General features: G+C 42.1%; 2 protein-coding genes across 3 annotated transcripts; both read left to right on the top strand.

Moving 5' to 3' along the window:
- Positions 1-3,969: 3,969 nt before the first annotated feature.
- Positions 3,970-16,157, top strand: foxred2 (FAD-dependent oxidoreductase domain containing 2). Of its 2 annotated transcripts, XR_004896202.1 has the most exons (11): positions 3,970-4,112; positions 6,148-6,365; positions 7,810-8,115; positions 9,465-9,716; positions 10,338-10,655; positions 11,017-11,183; positions 11,308-11,473; positions 12,697-12,923; positions 13,048-13,218; positions 14,773-15,196; positions 15,244-16,157. XR_004896202.1 is itself a non-coding variant. In XM_031320977.2 (10 exons), exons 2-10 carry the CDS (start codon positions 6,151-6,153, stop codon positions 15,003-15,005), a joined length of 2,055 nt encoding a protein of 684 aa, XP_031176837.1. In that variant the 5' UTR covers positions 3,970-4,112; positions 6,148-6,150; the 3' UTR covers positions 15,006-16,157. The 2 variants fall into 2 exon arrangements, 1 of the variants encoding a protein (XP_031176837.1); XM_031320977.2 differs by having other exon boundaries at positions 14,773-16,157.
- A 165-nt stretch (positions 16,158-16,322) lies between these two features.
- Positions 16,323-23,229, top strand: ankrd54 (ankyrin repeat domain 54). The gene is made up of 8 exons (XM_031321011.2): positions 16,323-17,021; positions 18,015-18,062; positions 18,162-18,260; positions 18,455-18,526; positions 18,786-18,833; positions 21,086-21,210; positions 21,339-21,446; positions 23,153-23,229. Exons 1-8 carry the CDS (start codon positions 16,640-16,642, stop codon positions 23,225-23,227), a joined length of 957 nt encoding a protein of 318 aa, XP_031176871.1. The 5' UTR covers positions 16,323-16,639; the 3' UTR covers positions 23,228-23,229.
- The last annotated feature ends 1,143 nt before the right edge of the window (positions 23,230-24,372 follow it).

The raw sequence follows: 24,372 nt of genomic DNA, 5'->3' as shown, positions 1-24,372 counted from the left end.
GTGCAGTACAACAACAATATGGTGTTTTTTAAAAAATTAAACCATGTAAACCTATTCTGGTACAACCTTAAAATACAATTATGAACCTGAAAATGAGCATAATATGGCTGCTTTAAGACTTTTACAAGTGATATTCTGAAAGGGGACTTTAACTTCTACCAAAGTCATTTTCTGGTAAGATACTGGTACTTTTACTCAAGTATTGCTTTCAAGTACTTTATACAAGACTGACTAATGATACACATACAACAATAAACACAAGAACAATCATTCAGTGTTAACCTACATTTTATTTATCACTGCACATGAATAATATCCCCTCTTTCGGGATAAAGGTGGGGTTAAAAATGTATGAAAATATTTTCCAGAGGGGGTCAAGGCTTAATATTAAAGGTGCAGTAGGTAAGCCTTATAAAACTAACTTTCTGTCATATCTGCTGAAACTGACCCTATGTTCCAGTAGAACTACATGAAGCAGGTCATTTCAAATAAATCCAGCTCCTCTGGTCACATACAGACCAAGGGGGTAAGCTTCGCCTCAGAGCTCGAATCTCCTATGGCGCCATTTTGATGCTACAAAGCGATCACCCGACATTAGCATCCCATTGACTGCCATTCATTTTGACGTCACTTTGACCGCGAATAACTTTACATCTGAAACGTTTAAAGACTCTATTTGTCCATTGTTTATTTCTAAAGAAACACGACAATGTATAAAAGGCTCCATTACCTTGTACCTCACGTTATGGCTCCATAGCAGACGTTTTTATAAAAATAGGCTAACGATTGGGTCATAACCACGAGACTTACTGTCTCATAGTAGAGGAATTACCGTATAGTACAGGAGAAGAGTGATCAATAATTAGCCTGTGTCTATGTTATCTCCTTACATATACCTACGCTCTCCGTCTCTGCTAGATTGGGAATGATTGAGATTTCTCTTGGCACAGCTACCAGAAGACTTCCAACTTTCAGACACGTTGCTCACGTCACATCTACGTCTTCAAGCTCAGTTGGAGGCTGCTCAGTAACGCTCAGCCATCACCGGGAAAGTGCTTCTAAAGGCCTTCACTGGTCTCCGTCCAGAGCAACGGGATCTGTTGGTCCATTCTTATATACAGTCTATGCTACAGCCTGTAGTGAGATTTGTAAAATCCACAGCTCCCTGTTCAGATGCACCAATCAGGGCCAGGGGGGGTGTCTAACTGTTCAGATGCACCAATCAGGGCCGGGGGAGGGGGTGTCTAACTGCGTGTCAATCACTGCTCATGCACACGCATAGAGCCAGAGCCCAGAGCCGCCACTGTGCAGTATTCTCAGTAGTGATAGAAGTATTCACATCTTAGGACAAGTAAAAAACAATCTTAAACAAACACTCAGAGGAACAATAGAAAGGTTTTCCAGGTACATGCACATTCCTCATGCTCACCCAACGTCCTCTACCTGACGGTGATTCAAAGGTTTTTATCAGAAAGATATGAGCAATCATTTGTTTAAATCGTTCAAGGAAAACATTAGATAAGTGTAAATTATGTAATGAGAATAGCCTGCAATTGTGCTGAGTCATAGACTGTGGAAAGGCCTGCTAGGCATCCTCACAACAATTAAAGTTAAAAAAAAAGGCAAGATTTTCTGAGACAGAAACGATCTCCGTCCAAACAAGAGTTTTAGCCCCTGTTTACACAAATATGCTCGCGGGTGAAAACGACAGAATATTTTATCAGATGTGCCTTTCGTTTAGACGGTGATGGCGTTTTTGGGGCTTAAAAATGTAAAAAAGTGAAACCACCCTCCAGAGTGGAAATCTTAAAAACGCTCCACTGTCGCATCTAAAGGTAAAAACGCATGTGTGTGTGTGCGTGTGTGTGTGTGTGTGTGTGTGTGTGTGTGTGCATTATTTGGAGCAATAACTGCACCTCCTCATCTGTCCCGACAAAATTGTCAGCTTTTGTTGTCCGCTTTGCGCCACTAGGGAGAGGAGGAGGAGAGAAGAGGAGGAGGAGAGGGAGAGGAGGAGGAGAGGGAGAGAGGGAGAGGAGAGGGAGAGAAGAGGAGGAGGAGAGGGAGAGAGGAGGAGGAGAGGGAGAGAGGGAGAGGAGAGGGAGAGAGGAGGAGGAGAAGAGGGAGAGAGGAGGAGGAGGAGAGAGAGAGAGGAGGAGGAGAGGGAGAGAAGAGGAGGAGAGAGAGGAGGAGGAGGAGGAGAGAGAAGAGGAGGAGAGGGAGAGAGGAGGAGGAGGAGGAGAGGGAGACAAGTAGAAGGAAGGTGCGTGGACTTGTGCTTCACACTACCACCTAGCTGCCTGGTGTGCATATTACATCACATTTCACACTTTTGCGTCACCATATGCACACAGATTTCCCCCCCATTTTCCAAATGCTATAAAATGACACCCAAATTCAATGAAAGTAGTGAACTGATCATTTATTTTACTTGTGAAGAGTATTGGTTGTACGGAACCATCCACGTTATTTTCTTTGATGATTTGGTTGAAAGAAACCCACATTTCTGATATAGAAACTTTTTGAAAATGGGTCAAATTTGACCCGAGGACGACAGGAGGGTTAAGGGTCCTTGAAGTGAAAAAGTTTGGGAACCACTTATGTTAAATATGGTGTAGAGTGCTCAGATCCTTTACTTAAAGTGCTCATATTATGCTCATTTTCAGGTTCATAATTGTATTTAGAGGTTGTACCTGAATAGGTTTATGTGGTTTCATTTTCAAAAAAACACCATATTTTTGTTGTACTGCACATTGCTGCAGCTCCTCTTTTCACCCTGTGTGTTGAGCTCTCTGTTTTAGCTCCAGATAAGACATCTCACTGCTGTAACATCTTTGTTGGGAGTCTCTCATGTGCAGGTAAGGACTACTAGCCAGTCAGGAGCAGAGTATGAGGGCGTGCCCTGACAGTACCTAGGTAAGGACTACTAGCCAGTCAGAAGCAGAGTATGAGGGCGTGCCCTGACAGTACCTAGGTAAGGACTACTAGCCAGTCAGAAGCAGAGTATGAGGGCGTGCCCTGACAGTACCTAGGTAAGGACTACTAGCCAGTCAGAAGCAGAGTATGAGGGCGTGCCATGCTAGCAGCTAGGTGAGCATTATAACGTGTGTTCCAAAGTGACCACGTTTGTCTCTGAAGTAAAGGCTGGACTACAATAGAGCTGTTTGGAGCAGTTTGTGAACAGTGTTTTCTGTTGGAGATGGTAAGTCCCTTTGGGGTGGACTTTGGGCTTTTTCACTTTCTAAACCTATAACGTGCACAAAAAAAGATATATAACACAATAAAGGAAAGGGAAAAAGCCAAAAAGCAGAATATGAGCACTTTAAGTAAAAGTAGTAATACCACAGAGTAGAAATACTCTGATACAAGTAAAAGTCCTGCACTCAAAAGTAAGTAAAGTATTACTTAAGCATCAAAATATAGGCTACTTAAAGCACCAAAAGTAAAAGTACTCTTTATTCTACTTCTAGACTTACTTACTTTATGCAGAATGGCAGATGGCCATTTCCGAATAATTTATGTCAAATTACTGAATTGTAATCTATAATTTGATAGATCAAAGCACGTATGATTTCAAGGTTGCAGCTGGTAAAGGTGGGGAAAATTCTTAAAAACCCTAACCCCCTAATTCTTTATCTATAATATATCATATCTCATTTGCTGATAATATTTTGTTTGTAAGTAACAAGTAACTTCATTTATCTCTGAAATGTAAAATATAAGTATAAGGTAACATAAAATGGAAATACTCAAGTAAAGTACCTCAAAATTGTGTACAGTACTTGAGTAAATGTACTTTACACCACTGGTTTATACCATAGACTGTATATTAATATTAACAGTCTATTGTTTATACACATAACTCATCACAACTGGTCAGATACTAGGCTTTGTTCTATTCTATTCTATTCTATTCTATTCTATATTTTATAATCACGCCCCCTTATGCAAGCAGCTCTCCGTTGGTGTGAGTTATCCAGGGGGAAGTGGGTGGGTTCTAGCCTACTAGTGAAATGCGCTTTAAGATGCAAAAGCGTAATCATGTAGCAGTCTCGATAGCCTACATGCTAAACTACAGATGTTGCGCTCGAGGGATCGACTAATATAAAAAGGTAACGTATGTTTACATGTTGCTGTATTGTAATGCAGTTAGCATTGGCCGGACCTCACATCTGGTTCAGCGGGCGATGGCAGCCGCCGCATCCCCAGGAGAGTACTGCATCCTCGGCTGGAGAGTTCGTGGAGAGCCGGGGGATTCTTTCCCTGCGCCTACCGCTGCTTCTTAGCACGTTTGCATCTATTTCTATTTCAGATCGCTAAATAAGCGGATTGGCAACATGTCTATAACTAGTTTAACGCCATAATAATGTTAAGCTGAATTTGTATATGTTCCAGAGTAGCGAGCCACAAATGTAGTCGATGTTGCCAGTTGCCTAATCATGGCCCCCTTCCCCATGCAGGCTAGAAATGAAGTAAATGATACAAGTAGTAAAATCATAGGATATTAAAAAAAAAATACGAACAACTCTCTATGATTTTTTAAATATGACTGAATTAATATAGAATTATTTTCACCACAATGGTCCCAATGGTAGGTTCCAGATCCATTCAAATGCATATGTGGATTTAATTTTTGCCAGACGTTTCCAAGTCTCAACCCTCAGGTTGTCCTCGGGTCCAATTTGACCCGTTTTCAAAATTTCAAAATCAGAAATATGTTTTTGTTTTTTTATAAAAATTACCCAAAAATTAGATGGATTCCATACAATGCTCTTTGCAGGTACAATTCATGATCACTACTTTTATTGAATTTTGGATGTTTTATTCAAGTTTTAGCATTTCAAAAAAATTGAAATGGTTTCAAAACTGTATTCTGACTAAACGTTGACTCTTTGAAGAACATACGTTCCTCTAATATAATTTCTGCTTTTTTAACTCAAAAATTAGGTATAATTTCCTACAAATTAGGATTATTGTCCATGAAAAATAAGTGTAAACCTAGTGGTAATAACTTGGTTTTAGTGGTGTTTGGTGGTTGGGTAACAAAAGCATCAAAAACGTAGAAGAAAGAAAGGAAGAAAGGGATATAAATGTCAGAAAAAGCGTCAAAAAAAAGAATAAAAAGGTGCATTTGTATTCATTTTTTTATGCTTCTGCGTCAACTCCACGCTGTAGCTACGCCATCGCGCCTACGGCATCGTGACCAGGGTCCAAAATTGGCACCAATCTATCAGCCAAATGCTGGTAAAATATGCAAGTGGCTGCTAGATTTGCTTCACTCACCAGCCAAAGAAACAATGGTTTCCTATTGAGTGGCTGGTCAAATTTAAACATTCACTAGCCTTTTGGCTGGTGGACGAAAAAGTTAGTTTTGGACCCTGGTCGTGACCCTTTCGGAGTTCTGCGTCGGGGTGGCTTTTCACCACCATAACGCTAGGGGGTGATAAGTCTGAAGTTATTTGCGATTTTTTTTTTGCTTCAGCGCCCCCAATGTTTTCTAAAAAGCCCTGAATTTTTAAGCGTCATTTCCCCTCAGTCTCTCTGACTGGACCGGCAAATCAGTGAAGCAAAAGTTCTGTTACTGGGAAATATCACCTTCGTTTTAGGATTAGTAAAGCTGTTTTATGCCAAATTCCTACCTTTTAAGTTATGAAACTTAAACATAGTAACATCAGACAATTTTTGCCTCTTTTTAGTTGGCAGAAGGTAGAATTAGTCATCCCCAATATTAGTTGGGCTCTTCAGGATGATTTTTTTCCCTTGGTAACCATCATGTCTTTCCCAAATGATGTTTAGGTAGATTTTTAGGTATACTATTATCAAATGGCTTGAAAAAAAAGTGCATATAGCTGCTGTAAATGGAGCATGCCTCTGGAGGATGAAAAATGGGGATCAGTGTTTCCCAAAAGCCCAAGATGACGTCCTCAAATGTCTTGTTTTGTCCACAACTCAAAAATATTCAGTTTACTGTCACAGAGGAGAGAAGAAACTAGAACAATATTCACATTTAACAAGCTGCAATCAGAATGCTTTTTGACTCAACCAGATTAATTGATTATCAGAATAGTTAATTTAGTAGTTGACAACTAATCGATTAATCTTTGCAGCTCTAAAAATGACCACGTTGCCTCATGTTCTGTCCAACAGGTTATGGATTCGAACCTTCCTTGTTTTATCCTCTTCATCTTGGTTGGCTGTGTCAAATGCTCTTCTGAATACCACCCCCGCAATGGCACCCGCCACTATGATTACTGCGTGCTCGGAGCCGGGCCTGCAGGACTGCAGATGGGATATTTCCTCTCTAAGGCTAAAAGAGACTACATCATCTTGGAGAGGAACTCAGGACCGGGCAGCTTCTTTAACAAGTAGGAAACTTTATGAAAGCATGTCATATGGTAATAGTCTCACATTTCCTGCTCTATCTCCACAGCGCAGTGAAGTAAGGTCTGGCTACATCACAGATGCATTCTGGGATAGGAGAAACAAAAAGCTCTGGGTTGTTTGCATTTCTTTAACCAATCACAATCGTCTTGGGCGACGGCGGCTCTGCAAAATAGTCTCAGGAAGAAACTTGTTCTGGTGGAACATTTGCACCCCGCAAAAGAAAACGCCACATACAATATTAAATGAAGTTAACTGTTGACACAATACAGTAACGTGAGATATTTAAATTAGCTGATACATGGTTAACCGTCATTTGCGCTTACCAGTGTATCTCCGTTTGTACTTCGTCCACAGCAATCCCACCAATCAGTCCCAAAACGTCCCAGTTAGAAATTAAATCAGAATCAGAATCAGAAAAAACTTTATTGCCAAGTACGTTTTTTGCACATACAAGGAATTTGTCATGGTGTTGTTGGTGCATGTCACACATTCTCTAAATATAAGAAGAATAAAAAGAATATAAACAATATAAGTATAAACATATACACACAGTATGTATTAATAAAGATAAAAAATAAATGTAAAATAAATAATAAAATAAGTTAAAAAGTAGTAAAAAGGAACACTACAGCAGAGTAGGTACAGTGGCATGAGGAGCCAGAGGTGGGGTGTGGAGAGAGTCAGGGGGGTTACCGGGCCTTGTTAATAAGGCTAGTGGCGGAGGGGAAAAAACTGTTTATGTGGCGTGAGGTTTTGGTCCTGATGGACCTCAGCCTCCTGCCAGAGGGGAGTGGCTCAAAGAGTTTGTGGCCGGGGTAGGAGGGGTCAGCCACAATCTTTCCAGCACGCTTCAGAGTCCTGGTGGCGTATAGGTCCTGATGCCGCGGCAGATTGCAGCCAATCACCTTCTCTGCTGACTGAATGACACGCTGCAGCCTGCCCTTGTCCTTGGCTGTGGCAGCAGCGTACCAGATGGTGATGGAGGATGTGAGGATGGACTCAATGATGGCTGTGTAGAAGTGCACCATCATTGTCTTTTGCAGGTTGAATTTCTTCAGCTGCCACAGGAAGTACATCCTCTGTTGTGCTTTCTAAATGCCAGAAACATTCTTTCGAAATCTTCACAATCATTCAATGAAAGAGCCAAGCAGGCATGCCTTATTGCACGATCCAAATTTTCTTCAAAACTTGCCATTTTTAGTGTGTAGCTTGCTAGTCGTTTCCCATAGCGATGGGATTTTCAGAAAGGCAAAACACAGAGAGTTGAGGGTGAGGGGCAAAGCCTGACACTGCGCTGTCAGCTTTATCCTGGAAACGTACTTACATTAATTCAGACTACAGTATATGAAATGAGACAACTGTACCTGTCTACCCTCCTGAATCACCTTTGACACATGCCTTCTCTGCTCTGTTTTGTGTGTCAAGGTATCCCAGGCACAGGAAGCTCATTAGTATTAACAAGATCCACACAGGAAGGCAGAACCGAGAATTCAACCTGCGCCATGATTGGAACTCACTGCTGAGCGACAAACCTGACCTGCTGCTCAAGAGAGTGAGCAGTGAGTTTTACCCACCAGCTGATGCCTTCCCGCTCTATCTATCCACGTTTGTGAAAGAGCTCGGGCTGAAGGTCCGGTATGGTGTGGACATCGGAAGGATCAGGGCAGAGCAGTCAGCCACTGGCAGAAGATACATCCTGACTGATCAACATGTGTCGGACTACACATGCAGGTAGTTTGCTTCACTGAGGCTACTGTGGGTACGCAATCTGGCTGCCTGCACGATCCGATATGCGCATAAATACGTAGTAGAAAACGTGACGGTTTCACTACACTATTTGTATCACACATGACGGCCAGGCGGCACAACTGGCGCCATATTTTCGTAGGCTACATTTGATGTTATTCATTATGCAGTTCACGGCGGGTCTGTTTTATAAAGATATTTAAATTAAGTACTTATTGTCACTGATCCAAAACTGCATATCGACGTCCGTGTACTACGCCTTGGCCACATTGTTATTTTTGTGACATTTTTGTGGGATGTCGTGATGTTTTTAAATGTAGCTTATGCTATGCATTACGGGGTTTTTACGTGGTTGCCAATCCAAAATAATAAGGAGTTGTTACATGTTACATGAACATACACCATTTTGGTTACATGTGGAATGAAGTCTGAGTCTTTCTGTCACTGCAAACCTTCAGTTTCCTCCACACTCCCCATGAAATCCCCGCGGTGCAAAGGTGCACAAGCGTGGAACGGATCGTGCAGTGTTGTAATAGGATTATCATCTGCGCATTCGCAAACATCTTGCGCATGTCGGATCGTACAGGCAGCACAGATCGCGTACCAACACCTACAATTACACTACTACCTTTTGGTTGTTTTTTTTTTTTAATGGAATGAACAGCTAGATGTGAAAGGGGAGAGAGAGGGGGGAAGACATGCAGGAAATCGTCACAGGTCAGACTCGAACCCTGGACCTTCTGCGTTGAGGCATACACCTCCATATATGTGCGCCTGCTCTACCGACTGAGCTAACCCAGCCGCCTACCTTTTGGTTTTTAAGGGTCGTTTGTAGCCAAAAAACGATCTCCAGAGTTTTAGCTCCAGGAGCCGAACTAATCTCCAAGCAGCATGTATAATCCGCCCGGTTGGTGGTAGTTGCCGTGGTAGTTGCTTTTAGTTGCAGAAGATGCAGACTATGTAGGAAGAGCAACAATGGAAAAAAATAAGACAAGGGATTTATTCTTCTTTGTTTGGACCGACAACGAGGCAGAACTGATACTGAAAGTAACACGTGACTACAAGTCGTTTCCAAAGGTTTGTGCCAGTCCAGACTACAAAGCAACCCCAGGGTTTTCAAACCAAAACTGGGGCAGCAGTGTTTGCAAATTTCTCCGTTTTAGGGGCTCGGAAACTCTGGAGTAGTATTGAAGTGAGGCGCAAACGTAAAGGAAGATGTTCGTTTTTAAACCAAAGCGTAGTAGTGTAGCTGTAGCCTAAATCTGAAATGAAAATGTAACTTTTGTTTGCATTTTGGATTGCATTGTGTTGTACTTCTGTCCTCTCTCCCTCAGCATCCTTCTGGTAGCCACAGGTTTGTGGGTTCCTCACAAGGTAGAGTTTGTCGGTTCTGACCTGGTTGAAGGCTATGAGTCCATCTCCACTAATCCTGAGGACTACAAGGACCAGTCCGTACTGATTCTGGGCAAGGGGAACTCAGCTTTTGAAACAGCCCAGAGCATCTTGGGAAGAGCAAGTCATGTGCACATGATCAGTTCCAGCCCTGTTCGACTCGCTTGGCAAACACATTATGTTGGAGATCTCAGGTAGCGCTAAATATTTGGTCATTTCTTCCCTTATCTTTTTGGTCTTTGTGATTTTGCTTTACTTGTACATCGGTGGTTCCAAACCAGATGTAGCCCCCACAGTGGATATTTACAATATTCTTAGCATACAATTGAATTGTCAGTGTTAAGGTCGTTTTGGTCATGTCTGTGTGGCAGAGGATGGATATTTTAACCATTTAGCCATTACTTTTAGCTAATTATTTGAAATCCGTTACTTTTTCAGCTAACTATTTCAACTGTGTATGCATTACTTTTAGCTAACTCTTTGAACGTTTATCCATTACTTTAAGCTAACTCTTGAAACGTTTATCGATTAATTTTAGCTAACTATTTCAACAGTTTATGCATTACTTTAAGCTAACTGTTTATATATTACTTTTAGTTAACTATTTCAACAGTTTATGCATTACTTTAAGCTAACTGTTTATTACTTTTAGCTAACTATTTCAACATTGTATGCATTACTTTAAGCTAACTGTTTATATATTACTTTTAGTTAACTATTTCAACAGTTTATGCATTACTTTAAGCTAACTGTTTGTCCATTACTTTTATCTCTTTTACAATTTACCACAAGTGACCTACTTATTTGTTTTTCAGAGCTGTGAATAATGAGCTCATAGACACATATCAGCTCAAGTCCCTTGATGGGTTGTTGGAGGCACACCTGGATAAAATAGTTATCGCTCAACGAAAGGAGCAAGGCAGGACGAGGTCAGGTGAAAAGAAGAAAGAGAAGAAGGGACAGTTGTACGTGACTTTAAAGAAGTTCTTACAACACCAGAACCAGAAGAACAGCTCTGATGTGACAGGAGAAGAACTGCCAGGATATTACATCGACAACTTCTCTTTGCGGAAGCCCTACGACCGAGTGATTCGATGCCTTGGATTCCGATTCAACTTCAGCGTATTTGACAGGTATAGACTTACCAAACATGGTAGGCTTATAAAGCTCAACAGTGACCGCCCACTTTTTTAACAGCTCTGGTTCTGGAAGTGACATTTCCCCGTTCAATATCTCCATTGACGTTTCAGAAAATGCATATATAAAAAATGTTAAGCATGTAACTGGGCTAACCAGCTACGAGGTGAATCATGACCATAAAACATTTGATTCTGCGCAAAAGAACAATGGGATTTTTACTTCTGGAACCACACTGTTAGGCTATATTGTATTGTGTCAACATACATACAATCATGTAATGCCCCTCTCTTGTATCATATTACTATGTTTAAAAAGTCCAAGCTGTTTTATTTATATAATGTTCCATCTCCTTAGCTCTGCCTGCCCACCGAAAAGTGACAATGCCAAAGGGCGGTTGCCGGAGGTGACAGCCTGGTATGAAGGGAAGAACACTCCTGGCTTGTTTGTGCTGGGAACTGCTGCTCACTCCAGAGACTACCGCTCATCTGCTGGCGGCTTCGTCCATGGATTCCGGTACACAGGTGAAAGGCCAACTGTGTTTGTTATTTTGTGACATTTTAAAACAAACTTAGAGCTGCTGTTTCGCATTCTGAGCTTGAGACGATCATTTATGGTTAAATACACTGTATTGATTTTCTGCCACAGTGCGTGCTGTACATCGTGTACTTGAACAACGTTACCATAGTAACCCGTGGCCATCGACAAAACTATTGACAACGCAGCTGCAGTCCTGGATTCTGAAGCGGGTCAGCGAGGCTTCTGGGCCATACCAAATGTTTGAGGTGCTTGGGGACGTAATACTTCTCCGAGGGTAAGCAGATATTATTTTGATATCACCAGTAATAGTTGGCCACTGGCCAAGAGGTATTAGACGCCCAAACCACCTTAACTGGCTTCTTTTAATTAATGTGAGAGGGCAGTGGCTGGATGCCAAGGAGCAAAATCCTTAGCGAGCATCAATCCCCAGTATCACCTTTTGAAGTGTTTAATTTTCGAGAAATATATTTTTATCAACTTGACCTTAAAGCCGCCTACACATGATCTGCTGTAAAACTGCTCTGCGCTGGCCGTTCCATGGTGCTGCCCGACTAGGAGCAGCACTACGCTCAAAGTTCAAGTTATTTCAGCTTTGACCTGGTTGCCGCTAACCTTTCAAGGTGCAACCAATTCCAGAAGACGACCCTACCTCACGGTTCTACCACGGATCATGTGTAGGCGGCTTAATGATGCCTGAATCGACAGATGATGTATGAATTGCGATAGTCTCACATTGCCAGATCTATCTCCACAGCGCTGTGGAGGAAGGTCCTGCTACACCACAGATACAGTACATTCTGGGATAGGAGAAAAAAACTCTGGGATGTTTTGCATTTCTTTAAACCAATCACAATCGTCTTGGGTGGCGCTGAGCTCTGGACGCAGCGACGGCGGCTCTGCAAAATAGCCTCAGGAAGGAACTTGTTTTGGTAGAACATTTGCACCCCGCCAAAAAAAATGCCACATACAATATTAAATGAAGTTACCCTGTTACACAATACAGTAACGTGAGCTATTTAAATCAGCTGATACATGGTTAAACTTCATTGGCTCTTACCAGTGTATCGCTGTGTAACTTCGTCCACAGCAATCCCTAAAACGTCCCAGTTAGAGAGGAAACGCCGTAAACATATTCTTAGTAACTCTTTACAATCATTCCCCGAAAGAACCAAGCAGACCTGCCTTGTTGCACGAGTTTCTTCAAAACTTGCCATATTCAGCGTCAAGCTTGCTAGCTTGAAGTTATTAAATGAATGTACTTCTGTTGATCCAGACTAGAATTGCAACAACTGGTTATTTATTCATCCTGTTAAGTATCACTCCCCGTGTATACTGATTACATAGAATGCTGCTCTCCATAGACATGCAATCACCAAATGATCTTGCTGGAAATTACATTGCTTGACCTTTTCCACAGTAAACAAATGTACTGTACAGTGTAGTCCCTTTTTTCAAGCTCATCATATTTTGTTCCTTCCTTCTCTCCTTGACTCGAAGCTCTCACTGTGAATATGTGGAAGAGTTTACACTCCAGGCCTTGCCTCAGTTCTCCAATCTCTCGGGCCACGAGGTCTCAAACCATGGACTGATCGTTCTAGTCATGCAGTACGGGAAGAAGAAGATAGATTATCTGGGGCCGGAAAGGACTGAAGGAGACTGGACCAAAGCATGGAAATCCAACTTTCTGCACCCTGTTTTATACTACTATGACACACTTCCTACTGGTGAGTAGAAATGCTGTCCCAATTAAATTTGTTTACCTTTTTAGGAGTGAAATGACTGCAGTTTTGACAGGAAAACAAACTCGGATTGAAGGTTAATGTAAGTTCTTTTGTTTGTTTTCTCCAGAGGAAGAAATGAAGCTCCGTCCCCCTGGCTGGGCTTTACCGAGGCCCAAGGCAATTCATCACATGGTCGAGGACTTCCTCGCTGAATGGGATAGTCCCATATCTCACATCCAGCCTTTGCGGCGCTTCCTGGAGCACTGTGTCCAGACTGACCTCAGGGCCTTCTATGCGGGTAAAGCTGTGTGTTTTGTGCTGCAAATACTATTTTTAAAATATGAATTTCACACTAATTTCTGTATTAATAAAAAAAAAAAAAATGTATTAAACAAATGGGCCATTTCTGTGACACTCCCAGCGCTGCACAACTCTGCGGCGGATAGCTGGATCACCTGATCTATTGTGAAAGATGCTGCCAAGCAGCGTTGGGTAACATAACTACTTTTTTGGGTAAAACGTAGTGTACTATGAGTGTGCTACTACTGAAAATTGTAACGAAACGTAGTTCCTTTTTCAATTCGGCGCAACGTTACTTTTCCCAGGGGCAGATTTGACAGCGATGCTGCCTTCTCAGCTGCGCGCTCACAAGCTCCACACGGACGTGACAGAGGCTGGTAGCAGATCAATCACGGCAAGTGAGAGGCAGCCATCGCTAACTTTTGAGAGCGTTTTAAGCTTCGTGGCTTTTTGCTGGACGGCACTCTGTGCCAGGCAGACACAAAGCTGACAACCTCACAGATGGATGCAGTGGAGACGGCCTCATACATACACGCAGCGGACCGCTGTGGACTTGTGTCGGTCACACGGACATGCAAGGATTTCCAGAAAAGAGGCTGCATGTGTCTACGACAATGCACGGACCATCGTGGCTGTGCGACCGGTACAAGTCGATACAGACATTACATAGTATACACTAACACCGTGTAACGTCGATGACCTGCTGATGTGCATTCAACCCGCGCTGGACTCGTTCATAATGAATCAGCCGTCCCTCTGTGAGGAGAGAATCCAGCCTGCAGGGTAGTTCAGACACTTCACTGATAAACCAGAGATTGGCTTTATGGTCAAAGATAGTTTTTGTATAATTAACTTCAGTCTCTGACAGAGACGCCTGCTTTTAAAAGTAACGTAAAAGTAACGAGTGAAGTATAAAGTTACTTTCCATAAGGGGTAACTAAGTAAAGTAACGGATTACTTTTTTAAGAAGTAACGAGTAACGAGCAAACACTACTTTTTAAAAGTAACTTCCCCAACACTGCTGGCAAGCAACAAAGTGGACCAAGAAATTCAAGATACAGTACATTAGTTATAGTCTTTACCTTGACGTTCCCCCTCCGTGATTGCTCCGGTGCCGCCGTAAATTCCGTCGGATGTCACTCTTTTCGGGCCGGATGTCCGTCCCCTTCCTCTTTCTTTGTGTTGGCATCTGTCCAATCTGAGTTTTCTGTTGCACGACTAAAACTACTTTTGAACGTCCACGTTCCACCAAAACAAGTTCCTTCCTGAGACTATTTAGCAGAGGCACCGTGGCTCTGTCCGGCGCTTAGCACCACCCAAGACGATTGTGATTGGTTTAAAGAAATGCCAGTAAACCAGAGCATGTTTTTCTCCCATCCAGGAATGCTGTGTGGACTAGCCAGACCCTCCTCTGCAGCGCTGTGGAGGAAGGTCTGGCAATGCGAGACTACATTAGTTGTGACTAACAAGCTTGTATTACACAGTATTATAGGAAATCATAGAACAGCAGATTTTAGTGTGACTCATTCCTGTGTTTTCTCATGTTTTTTAGAATCATGTTTCCGCTCAGCCCTTACCCACCGAAAGCCGCCGCTGTTTTGTCAGCAAGGATACTTGGAGCAGCAGGGTGTCGCTCACAGCAAACAGCCGTGGCAGCACATTCACGACGCTGGACTGATGCCTACTGAGCAAGATGCAAGCACATCCGTGGCTGACCCCGCATTCCCCAACTGCCTGGCACAAGCTGGAACCTCCAAGTCCTCAGGACTGAAACTTGACTCCTGATTGTTTTTCTCAAGCGTTTTAAAGCCATGCCTTTGATGCTGTTTAGGTTCCTCAAACTTGCTACCTCCATCACCCATGATTCCCTCCACAAAACCAAATATTTTGACAGAATACTATAACCTAAAAGTAAGACAATTTCTCCTTACAAACCCTCGTCACCAGATGTAAATGTCTAATGGTACGTGTCCACAGTGGCGTTTTTTTTGACGGTAGGGATCGCCCCGCTTTCCAGAATGGGCTCTCGATGGGCTTACGACGGGCAGTTATCAATTTCTCTTCAATGACGAGCAAAGAAAACAGGCTACACCCTCCGACAACCACGATGGCTGAACCTGATTGGATGATTGCTTTACTCGTGGGGCTGTCTGCTCCCGAATTTCAAAACAGGCCAAAATGGCGGCTCGTTTGCAAACTTTGCTTATTTTGCGAAAATAGTTCACCGAAATGTGTTTCTGAAAACATTTGATGCGAGAAAGCTGCAGTTGATGAATCCGTCTTCATTTTAGATTGACAACGGCCACTTTAAAGAATAATTCTGAGTTTTCGAGAAGCGGAGAGTCAAGCTGGACGCCCCTGATTTGCATAAAGTAGCCTGGACCTTAACTTTATGCAAATGAGGAGCGGACAACTCGAAAGTCACCGTGACTCTACCAGAATTCATTGCACGGCTGCTTACACAGACAATGAATGGCACTTGACTTTTTTTCAACCAAAGAGTTATTTTCCTTTCTTTATTTTGATAATGTTTAAATGTCCAAAGAAGTAAAATTATCCAGTAATTCACAAGAAATAATCAAAGATTATTGGAAAGTCTAAAAAAAAAAAGAAGAAGCATAACTTTGTCTATTATTTCCTCATTTAGTAATTATCTCACGGCCCCTCTGACTTCATCATCATCATCATCATCATGCAACCTGTTGGGGACCCACTGTTTATCACTGGAGAGGCACTTTGTCCTTTGAATGTTCCTTTATTGTCATTCCTCACGAAATATGTATATACATTATAATATGTCATTTTTATATCATGGAAATCTAGATTATATGCTGTATAGGTGGTGGGTGGGTGTGTCAAAATGATTATGCATTTTACATGATGTTACCTGATGAAACATACATTAAAGAGGAAATACAGTCTGTTTTTTAATTCAAATACTTGTGTTTTGTGGACTATTGTTGATTTTTCACGGTGCACATGCGCGGAGGAACTGGTTCAGCACGGGGACTGTTTGATTGGCTGCCCGGTTGCGTAGCTCCTATTGGACAGGAGCTAATGAACAACATGGAATCTGATTGGTCGTCATTGCACTGGGAGCTGTTGACTGTACAATGACTGTACATTTTACTACCTTTTTACCCGATAGTGAAAAAGTGAAATAGTGGACATTTTGGTGCTGTAAAGGAAGTGTCTTCTGCTGTTAAAATACTGCAAATTACCCAGGATACAAAGACTTTAATGGGGGGAGTTTCTGTGTTGACGTGCCGTGCAATGGCCCCATGGCGTCGCTGACGGCGCAGCTGTCATATTCAAAGCTGCCCAACATTAAAGGCGACTTCATTTCCTTTTTGCTTTGGCGGTAGTAGTAGTAGTACGGAACGTAGTATAAACACAACATACATATGTCACGATAAAGCATGGACGGGTGGAGCCCAATCGTTGCATCAGCCTCGGATAATGACCGCTCCAGCTCGGAGGGGGAGTACATGGTGGAGCCTGGACCCGAAGACGAAACCCGGGAGGTGTTGGACATAGAGCAGCGGGGTATGGACCCGGGGGGTACCGCTGCTGTGGGGTTCGGGATAAGTGGGACTGGCGAGGGCAAAGTGGTGTTGGGTCGAGTCGGACAGAGAAACGACAAAGAACTCCGGTACCTGCACTTGTTATGGGAGCCGGGGCGAAGTGAGCTTGGTGGAACCGGTGGGGTGGCGAGCAAGATGGGGAAGGTGACGGGGAGCAGGGCCAGGCGGCACCACAGAGTTGTCCGGAACCTCGGTCCAATGGGTAAAGACATTTATGGTAAGGGACACTTAACATTTTCTGGTAACTTGAAAACTAAACAAGATGTGCGTGTGTGCGTGTGGTGTGGAGAGAGCTAACGTTAGCTGTTAGCTACATTTGTTTAGCTACAATTGATATAGGCTAGCTACCTATTCAATGGAATTCCATTGCTAAGCAACAGCCTGGCCCCTTTGTTAACGTCCTGTCAGTTAATAAACTTCAAACGCCATTTAGAATGTTTGTGTTTACAACTGTGAAATTGTCAATGAGTTTAATAATATTTACACTTCTAGGTTTGTGAGTATGGGGATTTTATACAAATGACGGATGGGTTATGGTAACTTAAATATACGTATGAGTAATATAGATATACCCAAACAGGTAAAGGTAATTTAGTTATATTACCAGTGTTATACCATACCAGAAGAAAACATGTAAGTAATCTATGTGTAAGAGTATGATGTAATGACCAAAATATCAGTAGCTATCTAGTCTCATCTCTGATTATCTGAGGCATAACATGTTATCCACTATGTGAAATCACCTAGGCCAAAATGTAATACTTGACTTGCACATACAACATACACTTGCTTATATACATGCATACTCTTATGCATGCACGCACAAATAATATACATAAATACATTACCACAGGAGTTCCTTCTAACAGATAATGTAAAAGAAAGAAGTGCCATTTAAGTTGATCTGCAGATTCTATCCAGTGAAACATTTCTTACAAAAGTTAAACGGTGAGATGTAAATTGTTTTTTCTGTGAAATACATCCTGAAACTTGCTCCCATTTATTTTGGTTTTGTTTGGGTTAAAATAAGTACTAAAAGTAATCAGTTTGTTGATATGTATGTACAAGTTAAGTATTAAATTTTGGCCTTAGGCGGATTCTCCTAATCCATGTCCAGTGTAACGTGAATGAAGTCTTTGTTGCTCTGATGTCATGCATCAATGACAGCATTATTTACATATTTGTCACTCTGAATGTCTTATCTCCACAGCTGTGAAAAGACTGAGGGAAGCAGCAAACAGCAATGACATCGACACAGGTAACAGCAGTAAGGTGATGCAGTAAAATGCCTTTACAAGTGGTGTGAGGGAAAGATGATAAAAGGCTGCGTCTCGCTAATACAATTGTGTTCTTCCAGTTCGAAAGCTCCTGCAAGATGACATAGACCCCTGTGCAGCAGATGACAAGGGAAGGACAGCCCTCCATTTCTCTTCCTGCAATGGCAATGAGAGCATTGGTAGGTTGGTGATTAACTCGTTGTGACCGTGTTATTGGAGTCACGTACCATGGTTTCAGTTTGTTCACCATACTGCAAGTATTTCTGATATTCATGAATTTGTTTATACACTTCCTTTTGGTGTACGATGCATTTTAGAATCAGCGACAGTTTCAAGTCATCCTTTTTTAAATGTCTTTTTTTTTTGTCTGTAGTGCAATTGTTGCTGAGCCACGGCGCTGACCCCAACCAGCGAGACAGTCTGGGGAATACCCCCCTCCATCTGGGTAAGAGAGAACAATCCCCATGGCCCGTAAAACCTGTAGCACTGTGGCCAGTAATGCATATGACTGTGGTTTCACTCTGACACACAACTGTGCAGCTGCTGTAGGCTCACACCTGCTAAACATGAACAGCCATTCTGCAGAATGACATAAAGGCAAACTTAAGTTTTCGCAATGGTTTTGCATGCAACAAGTGGTTTAAAACACGTTTATTCTTGCATTTTGTGTTGCAACTTGCCCATTTTTACTTGTGTTTCTGCAGCGGCCTGTACCAACCATGTGCCTGTAATCACCACTTTGCTGAGAGGAGGTGAGAGCGCTGTAGATGTGTTGAACTCTGTGTGCATACATGTAACTCAGTTTGCGTTATGCGTTAACGTTAATTTGCCCTGGTTTCTTGTAGATGAAGACAAACATGAGCACTGACTGTTATGCAATTTTTTTTGGTGTCTCAGTATATAATTGGATTATACACCGGTCAGCCAATCAAAAACTTTTTTTTTGGGTTGTCTGTACATTTCCAACCAAAAGATGTCTGCTTAGAACAAACATACCGTAAGCCGATTTAAAATTATTTCAATTCGATTTAAGACATTCCATCAAATGTGGTTCAGGTGTGGGACTGTAACCACTTGGATGTCTGTAGCTATCCTGTACCTTACACTTTCAAATTTAATTGATGTAAACTCTGTAACCATGGCAATGCGGTTGTGGCAAATAAATACAAAGATACAGTATATCCACAAAGGTTTTGAGTGATTTTGCTTGATCCTTTAACCATCGTGTTGTCTTCCGGCGACCTGCAACTTTGTTTTTTCTGGGTCAAAATGTAAAAATAATTCCAGCGTTTAAGTCGTCTTTTGACCCTTGTCACTTTTTTCAAAGTTTGTCAATATTTTTCTGCGGTTTTGACATTTTTTTTATGCTTTTCCCATGTTTGTCACTTTCTTCTGTGCTTTTTTGACATTTTTTTTCCAAGTTTTTCAACGTTCTATTATCAGTTTTTCTTTACATGCTATAAAATTGAATTAAACACCCAAATTCAATGAAAGTAGTGAACTGACCACTTTATTCAACTTGTGAAGAGCGTCATATGGAACCATCCACGTTATTTTGTTCGACCAACACATTTCTGATATAGAAACTTTTTGAAAATGGGTCAGATTTGACCCGAGGACAACAGGAGGGTTAAGACTGTGGTTCCCAACCTTTTTGGTCTGAGGTACCCCCACAGCCCTGTCCGATGAACTCCCGTACCACATCATGCAATACAATTTTTCCTCATAGAATTTAACTGTCAATATTTAGGTTGGTTTGGTCAGCAATCCTACCACCAGCCTACTGTACTGGGCTATTTCTACATATGGGGCGAGGCTGAATGTTTCAATCATTTATCCATTAACGTTGTTACGGCCTCCACTTAAAGAATCAAACCAAGGCTCAAAAGGGATTGGAGAATGCAACATATAAAAAAAAGAGATGCCAGACACAAGGTTAACAATTAACCAACAAGCTTTATTAAATAAGGCAAAAATCTTCCCAAAAGTAGCAAACAAAGAGAAACAAAAAGGGACTGGAGACCCCGGCCAAAAAGAACGAAAGATGGGAAGACGCTGGACCAACCTCGCAGTGGGCCGTCGCTCCCAGCGTCGCCCCCTAAACTACCTAAGAATGGTAAACTAATCCTAGAACAAACAAAAGAGACAAATAACTGAACTTCCGGTAATCTCCTGCCCAAACTAACACAATAAACTAAAATCACAAAACTCCAGCACCTAATTCTGCACGGAGGTTGGGAAACACAAACCTGCTTGTGGAGAAAAAAGGTGAGGAGGAAAGTCCTTACTAGTGTGCTCTCCTTGTACCTCTGTCCCTTCACTCTCTGCCTTCTTATCACCTCCCCCACTCTACCTGAGCACTGATTACACTCAGGTGTGCAACAGGCAGAGGGAGGAGGGCAGAACGAGGGACAGACAGAGAGAGAGAGGGAGAGAGAGAGAGGGAGAAAACAAGACACACACACACACACACACACACACACACCAGAGGCACATGTAACAACGTTACTGTTAGCTAATTATTTGACCTTTTTATTCACTACTTTTGAATACCTGTTTAAACTTCTGTGCTCAAGCAACAGCTCGCTTACTGACTAGTTTTCACACACTCTTATATGACTGCGATGTGTAGTGTTCAGGTGTTACAGTGTTGGACCCTGTTAATATGTGGATATAGTACCCCCGGTTGGGAATCACTGCTTTAAGAGATTAGATAGACTTTATAAATCCCACACTGGGGAAATTCCCTTGCTACAGAAGCTCAGAGAAATTCACACACATCACAATACGACAAATACACAATAAAAAGAAATAGGAAAAATATACAAAAAAAAGTATCATAAGAAATAGAAAAACTAGAATAATAGTAATATATATACACTATAAACACCCTTATTATAAACAGACAGGTTTAGTCTAGTGTGATTATTATTCAATTAGAATTGAGAGTTTGTGGATTACTATGTGTAACTGAGAGATTTGTGTTCTTATGGTGTCTGTTTAGGAGCCCGTGTGGACGCCCTCGACCGAGCAGGCAGGACCCCTCTGCATCTAGCACGCTCCAAGCTTAATATTCTGCAGGAGGGAGATTCACGCAGCTTAGAAACCCTGAGAGGGGAAGTCACACAGGTAGACGATGCATTAACTTGCCTGGTTTTAGGCCTCGGATAGATCCCAATTGTTTCGGCAGCTTCATTCTTCATTTTCAGATAGGTAGTTTTGCTGAAAAGTTGTATGTCTGACTTTCACCTTCGTAGATCATTCAAATGCTGAGGGAATACCTGAACTTAATGGGCCAGAGTGAAGCGAAAGAGAGGCTGGAGCACATTTCGACCCAGCTGCAGCACACATGCACCAAAGAGCAGGTGAGACCTACATACTTAATAGATTTGAAACTGGTAAAGTGAGGACTTAAGGCTGTTTTATGCTTCTGCGTCAACTCCGCGCCGTAGCTACGCTGTCGCTGCGTTGGGGTTGCTTTGCATCGCGGTGCATTTCACCGCCATAACGCTAGGGGGTGTCGCCTGTGTCGCTCACCACCGAAACGGTACTCTGAATGGCAAACTCAGACTGTCGTGCTAAAATATTAATCTTATTTGTTTGGCCTTTTCCTTAGATTTTGTAAAAAAGTATCGAGAAATAGACCCAGTAAAATCCATTGACCTAGTTACTGTAACCAGAAATAAGTCTGAGGTTATCTGCGACGTGTCTGCCAGCCAGTTTATGTTATGTTAGCACAACTGCCCACAAAGTACTGCTTGCTGGCGAAGTGCTAATTTCAAAACGTTCCTGACATATAGACCCTTTACAAACGGATAACCCCGTCATTGGAACCAAAATATGTCTGAGTTTATTTGCAAAGCTGATGTCAGTGAACTAGCATGTTGCTACTCCCCACAGCAGGCTGCTGGAAACACCCACTATCAACACACAGGATCAGCTGACCAATCACAGTCCTTGTGGTCTGCGTCGCCTCGACGCAAAGTTACACATTTTTAGAGGTGCACGTCGAGCTACGGCGGAGGGCTCGGAGAGGGGTTTGCGGCGACGCAGAGGGGTCTGTGTGGGTACACCGTCGTTTTGACGCAGAAGCATAAAACAGCCTTAATGTAAAATATAGATGTGTTTCAGTTTTGGGGGTTAAATTATGGAATGAATTTAAAGGACAATTCTGGCACAAAATTAACCAAGGGGTTAATAAGAAAAAGATAAAAAGATAGATTAGAAAGACTGTCGTGTTCTCGTATACAGGCGGCCGCCGTCTTGGGAGCTACTGTCTTTCTAAACTATCTTTTTAATAAACTGTCTGTACACTTACTTACTTACAAAGTTCCCTAACCCTTCTGTTAACATGTAGGGACCCTCATTATGCTACCGTTGAAGTGTGGTGATATTTTGAGCCTTTTTAGTGGTATAAATAGCGATTTGTTTTTACTTTCCCTGTGCCCCGAATACTAGCGTTGTAAGCTAATCAGCGGTCCGCGCTAGCTTGTTTCAAGCTCCAAACACATTTATTTAGCATGAAAACATGTCCCAGAGAACGACAGAGTGGCTACACATCTGTTATTAACCCCTAGGTTGGTTTTGTGCCGGAATTGTCCTTTAATGATGAGTTGAAAATGTGTACATTATTTAAAACGTAAAATCTAATATAATTAAGGGTTATGAAGTTATTTGATTAAAATGTAAAATTACTAGGATTGTACGCCAGTATTTAGTTTCATTTTGTTTTGGAGGATTTCTGGGTGATTCTATGGGGATTATAGGATAGGCAAAAAAAAAGCCTTGGCTTCAGCCTATTCCTTTTTCGGTTAGCTACGGTGGCAAATTGTGGGAAATAATTGTTTCTTTCATGTTTGTTAACCGAAATAAAAATATTCATCATCTTCATCATCTACTTATTGAATGAATGACTCAGATTCGTATGCATAAAAACAAGATGAATGGTGTAACTAAACTCAAATGTATGTTTTTTAGGTTTGCATGTATTGATGAACTCTTATGCATTTACTTAGACTTCAATAACACACACTGTTGTATGTTTTTTTTTTTTTTTGCTTTTTCCCCCCAGGTGGATGAGGTGACCGATTTATTGGCCAGTTTTACATCGCTCAGTCTACAGAAACAAAATTTGGGAGATAGGTAGAAGATAAAGCGTATGGAGAGCTAAAGTCCTGCTACTTTTCTCAAGAAAGCCTCTGCTCCCCCTTGGCCAGACGAGCAAATCCTGAACCATGTGCTGCACCGCTGCTTGATCTTGGAAAAAGTCATAATCACAATTATTTTAGTCAACATTCAAATCACGATTACTACTTATTGAACTTAAAGGTCCAGTGTGTAACATTTTTAGTTGTTCATTATCTAAATCTGTGTTGCCCGTATTCCAAGTTCCAAGTATTAGTAAAGGACATACAGGACATACTGCTCCACCTGTGTGTGTGTGTGTGTGTGTGTGTGTGTGTGTGTGTGTGTGTGTGTGTGTGTGTGTGTGTGTGTGTGTGTGTGTGTGTGTGTGTGTGTGTGTGTGTGTGTGTGTGTGTGTGTGTGTGTGTGTGTGTAAGGGACATACAGGACATACTGCTCCGTGTGTGTGTGTGTGTGTGTAAGGGACATACAGGACATACTGCTCCGTGTGTGTGTGTGTGTGGGTGTGTGTGTGTGTGTGTGTGTGTGTGTGTGTGTGTGTGTGTGTGTGTGTGTGTGTGTGTGTGTGTGTGTGTGTGTGTGTGTGTGTGTGTGTGTGTAAGGGACATACAGGACATACTGCTCCGTGTGTGTGTGTGTGTGTGTAAGGGACATACAGGACATACTGCTCCGTGTGTGTGTGTGTGTGTGTGTGTGTGTGTGTGTGTGTGTGTGTGTGTGTGTGTGTGTGTGTGTAAGGGACATACAGGACATACTGCTCCACCTTTCACGTTTTCTCTGTCACATGATAAACTCACAGCTGCTGCTAACGCTGCTAACGGGTATCGTAGCTTCCCGGCCCCGGCAAGTTTGATGAAGGAAACATGGAGGACCACACGTATTCAAAATCCAAATTTCAGGAACAGGAGTCTTCTTCTTCTTCGCCCAGAAAAAGAAAAAGGAGATTGAAAAGAGCAAGAGACCGTCTTTTTGAAGCGTGAAGGCTACCGTAGCTGTAATACGTACTTTGAACAGCGTGGCGCAAGAGAGTTGATGATATATGATCTCAACGCTAGATGGGAGAAATTCCTACACACTGGACCTTTAAAAAATCAACAGTGAAAACACCTCAAACTGTGAAAGGGGCTTAATATATATTTCATTTCA

Source organism: Sander lucioperca, chromosome 21 (genome assembly GCF_008315115.2).
Source record: "Sander lucioperca isolate FBNREF2018 chromosome 21, SLUC_FBN_1.2, whole genome shotgun sequence".
NCBI lineage: Eukaryota > Metazoa > Chordata > Actinopteri > Perciformes > Percidae > Sander > Sander lucioperca.
Note: the sequence above shows the minus strand (reverse complement) of the source record. Positions and strands in the feature narration are given on the sequence as shown.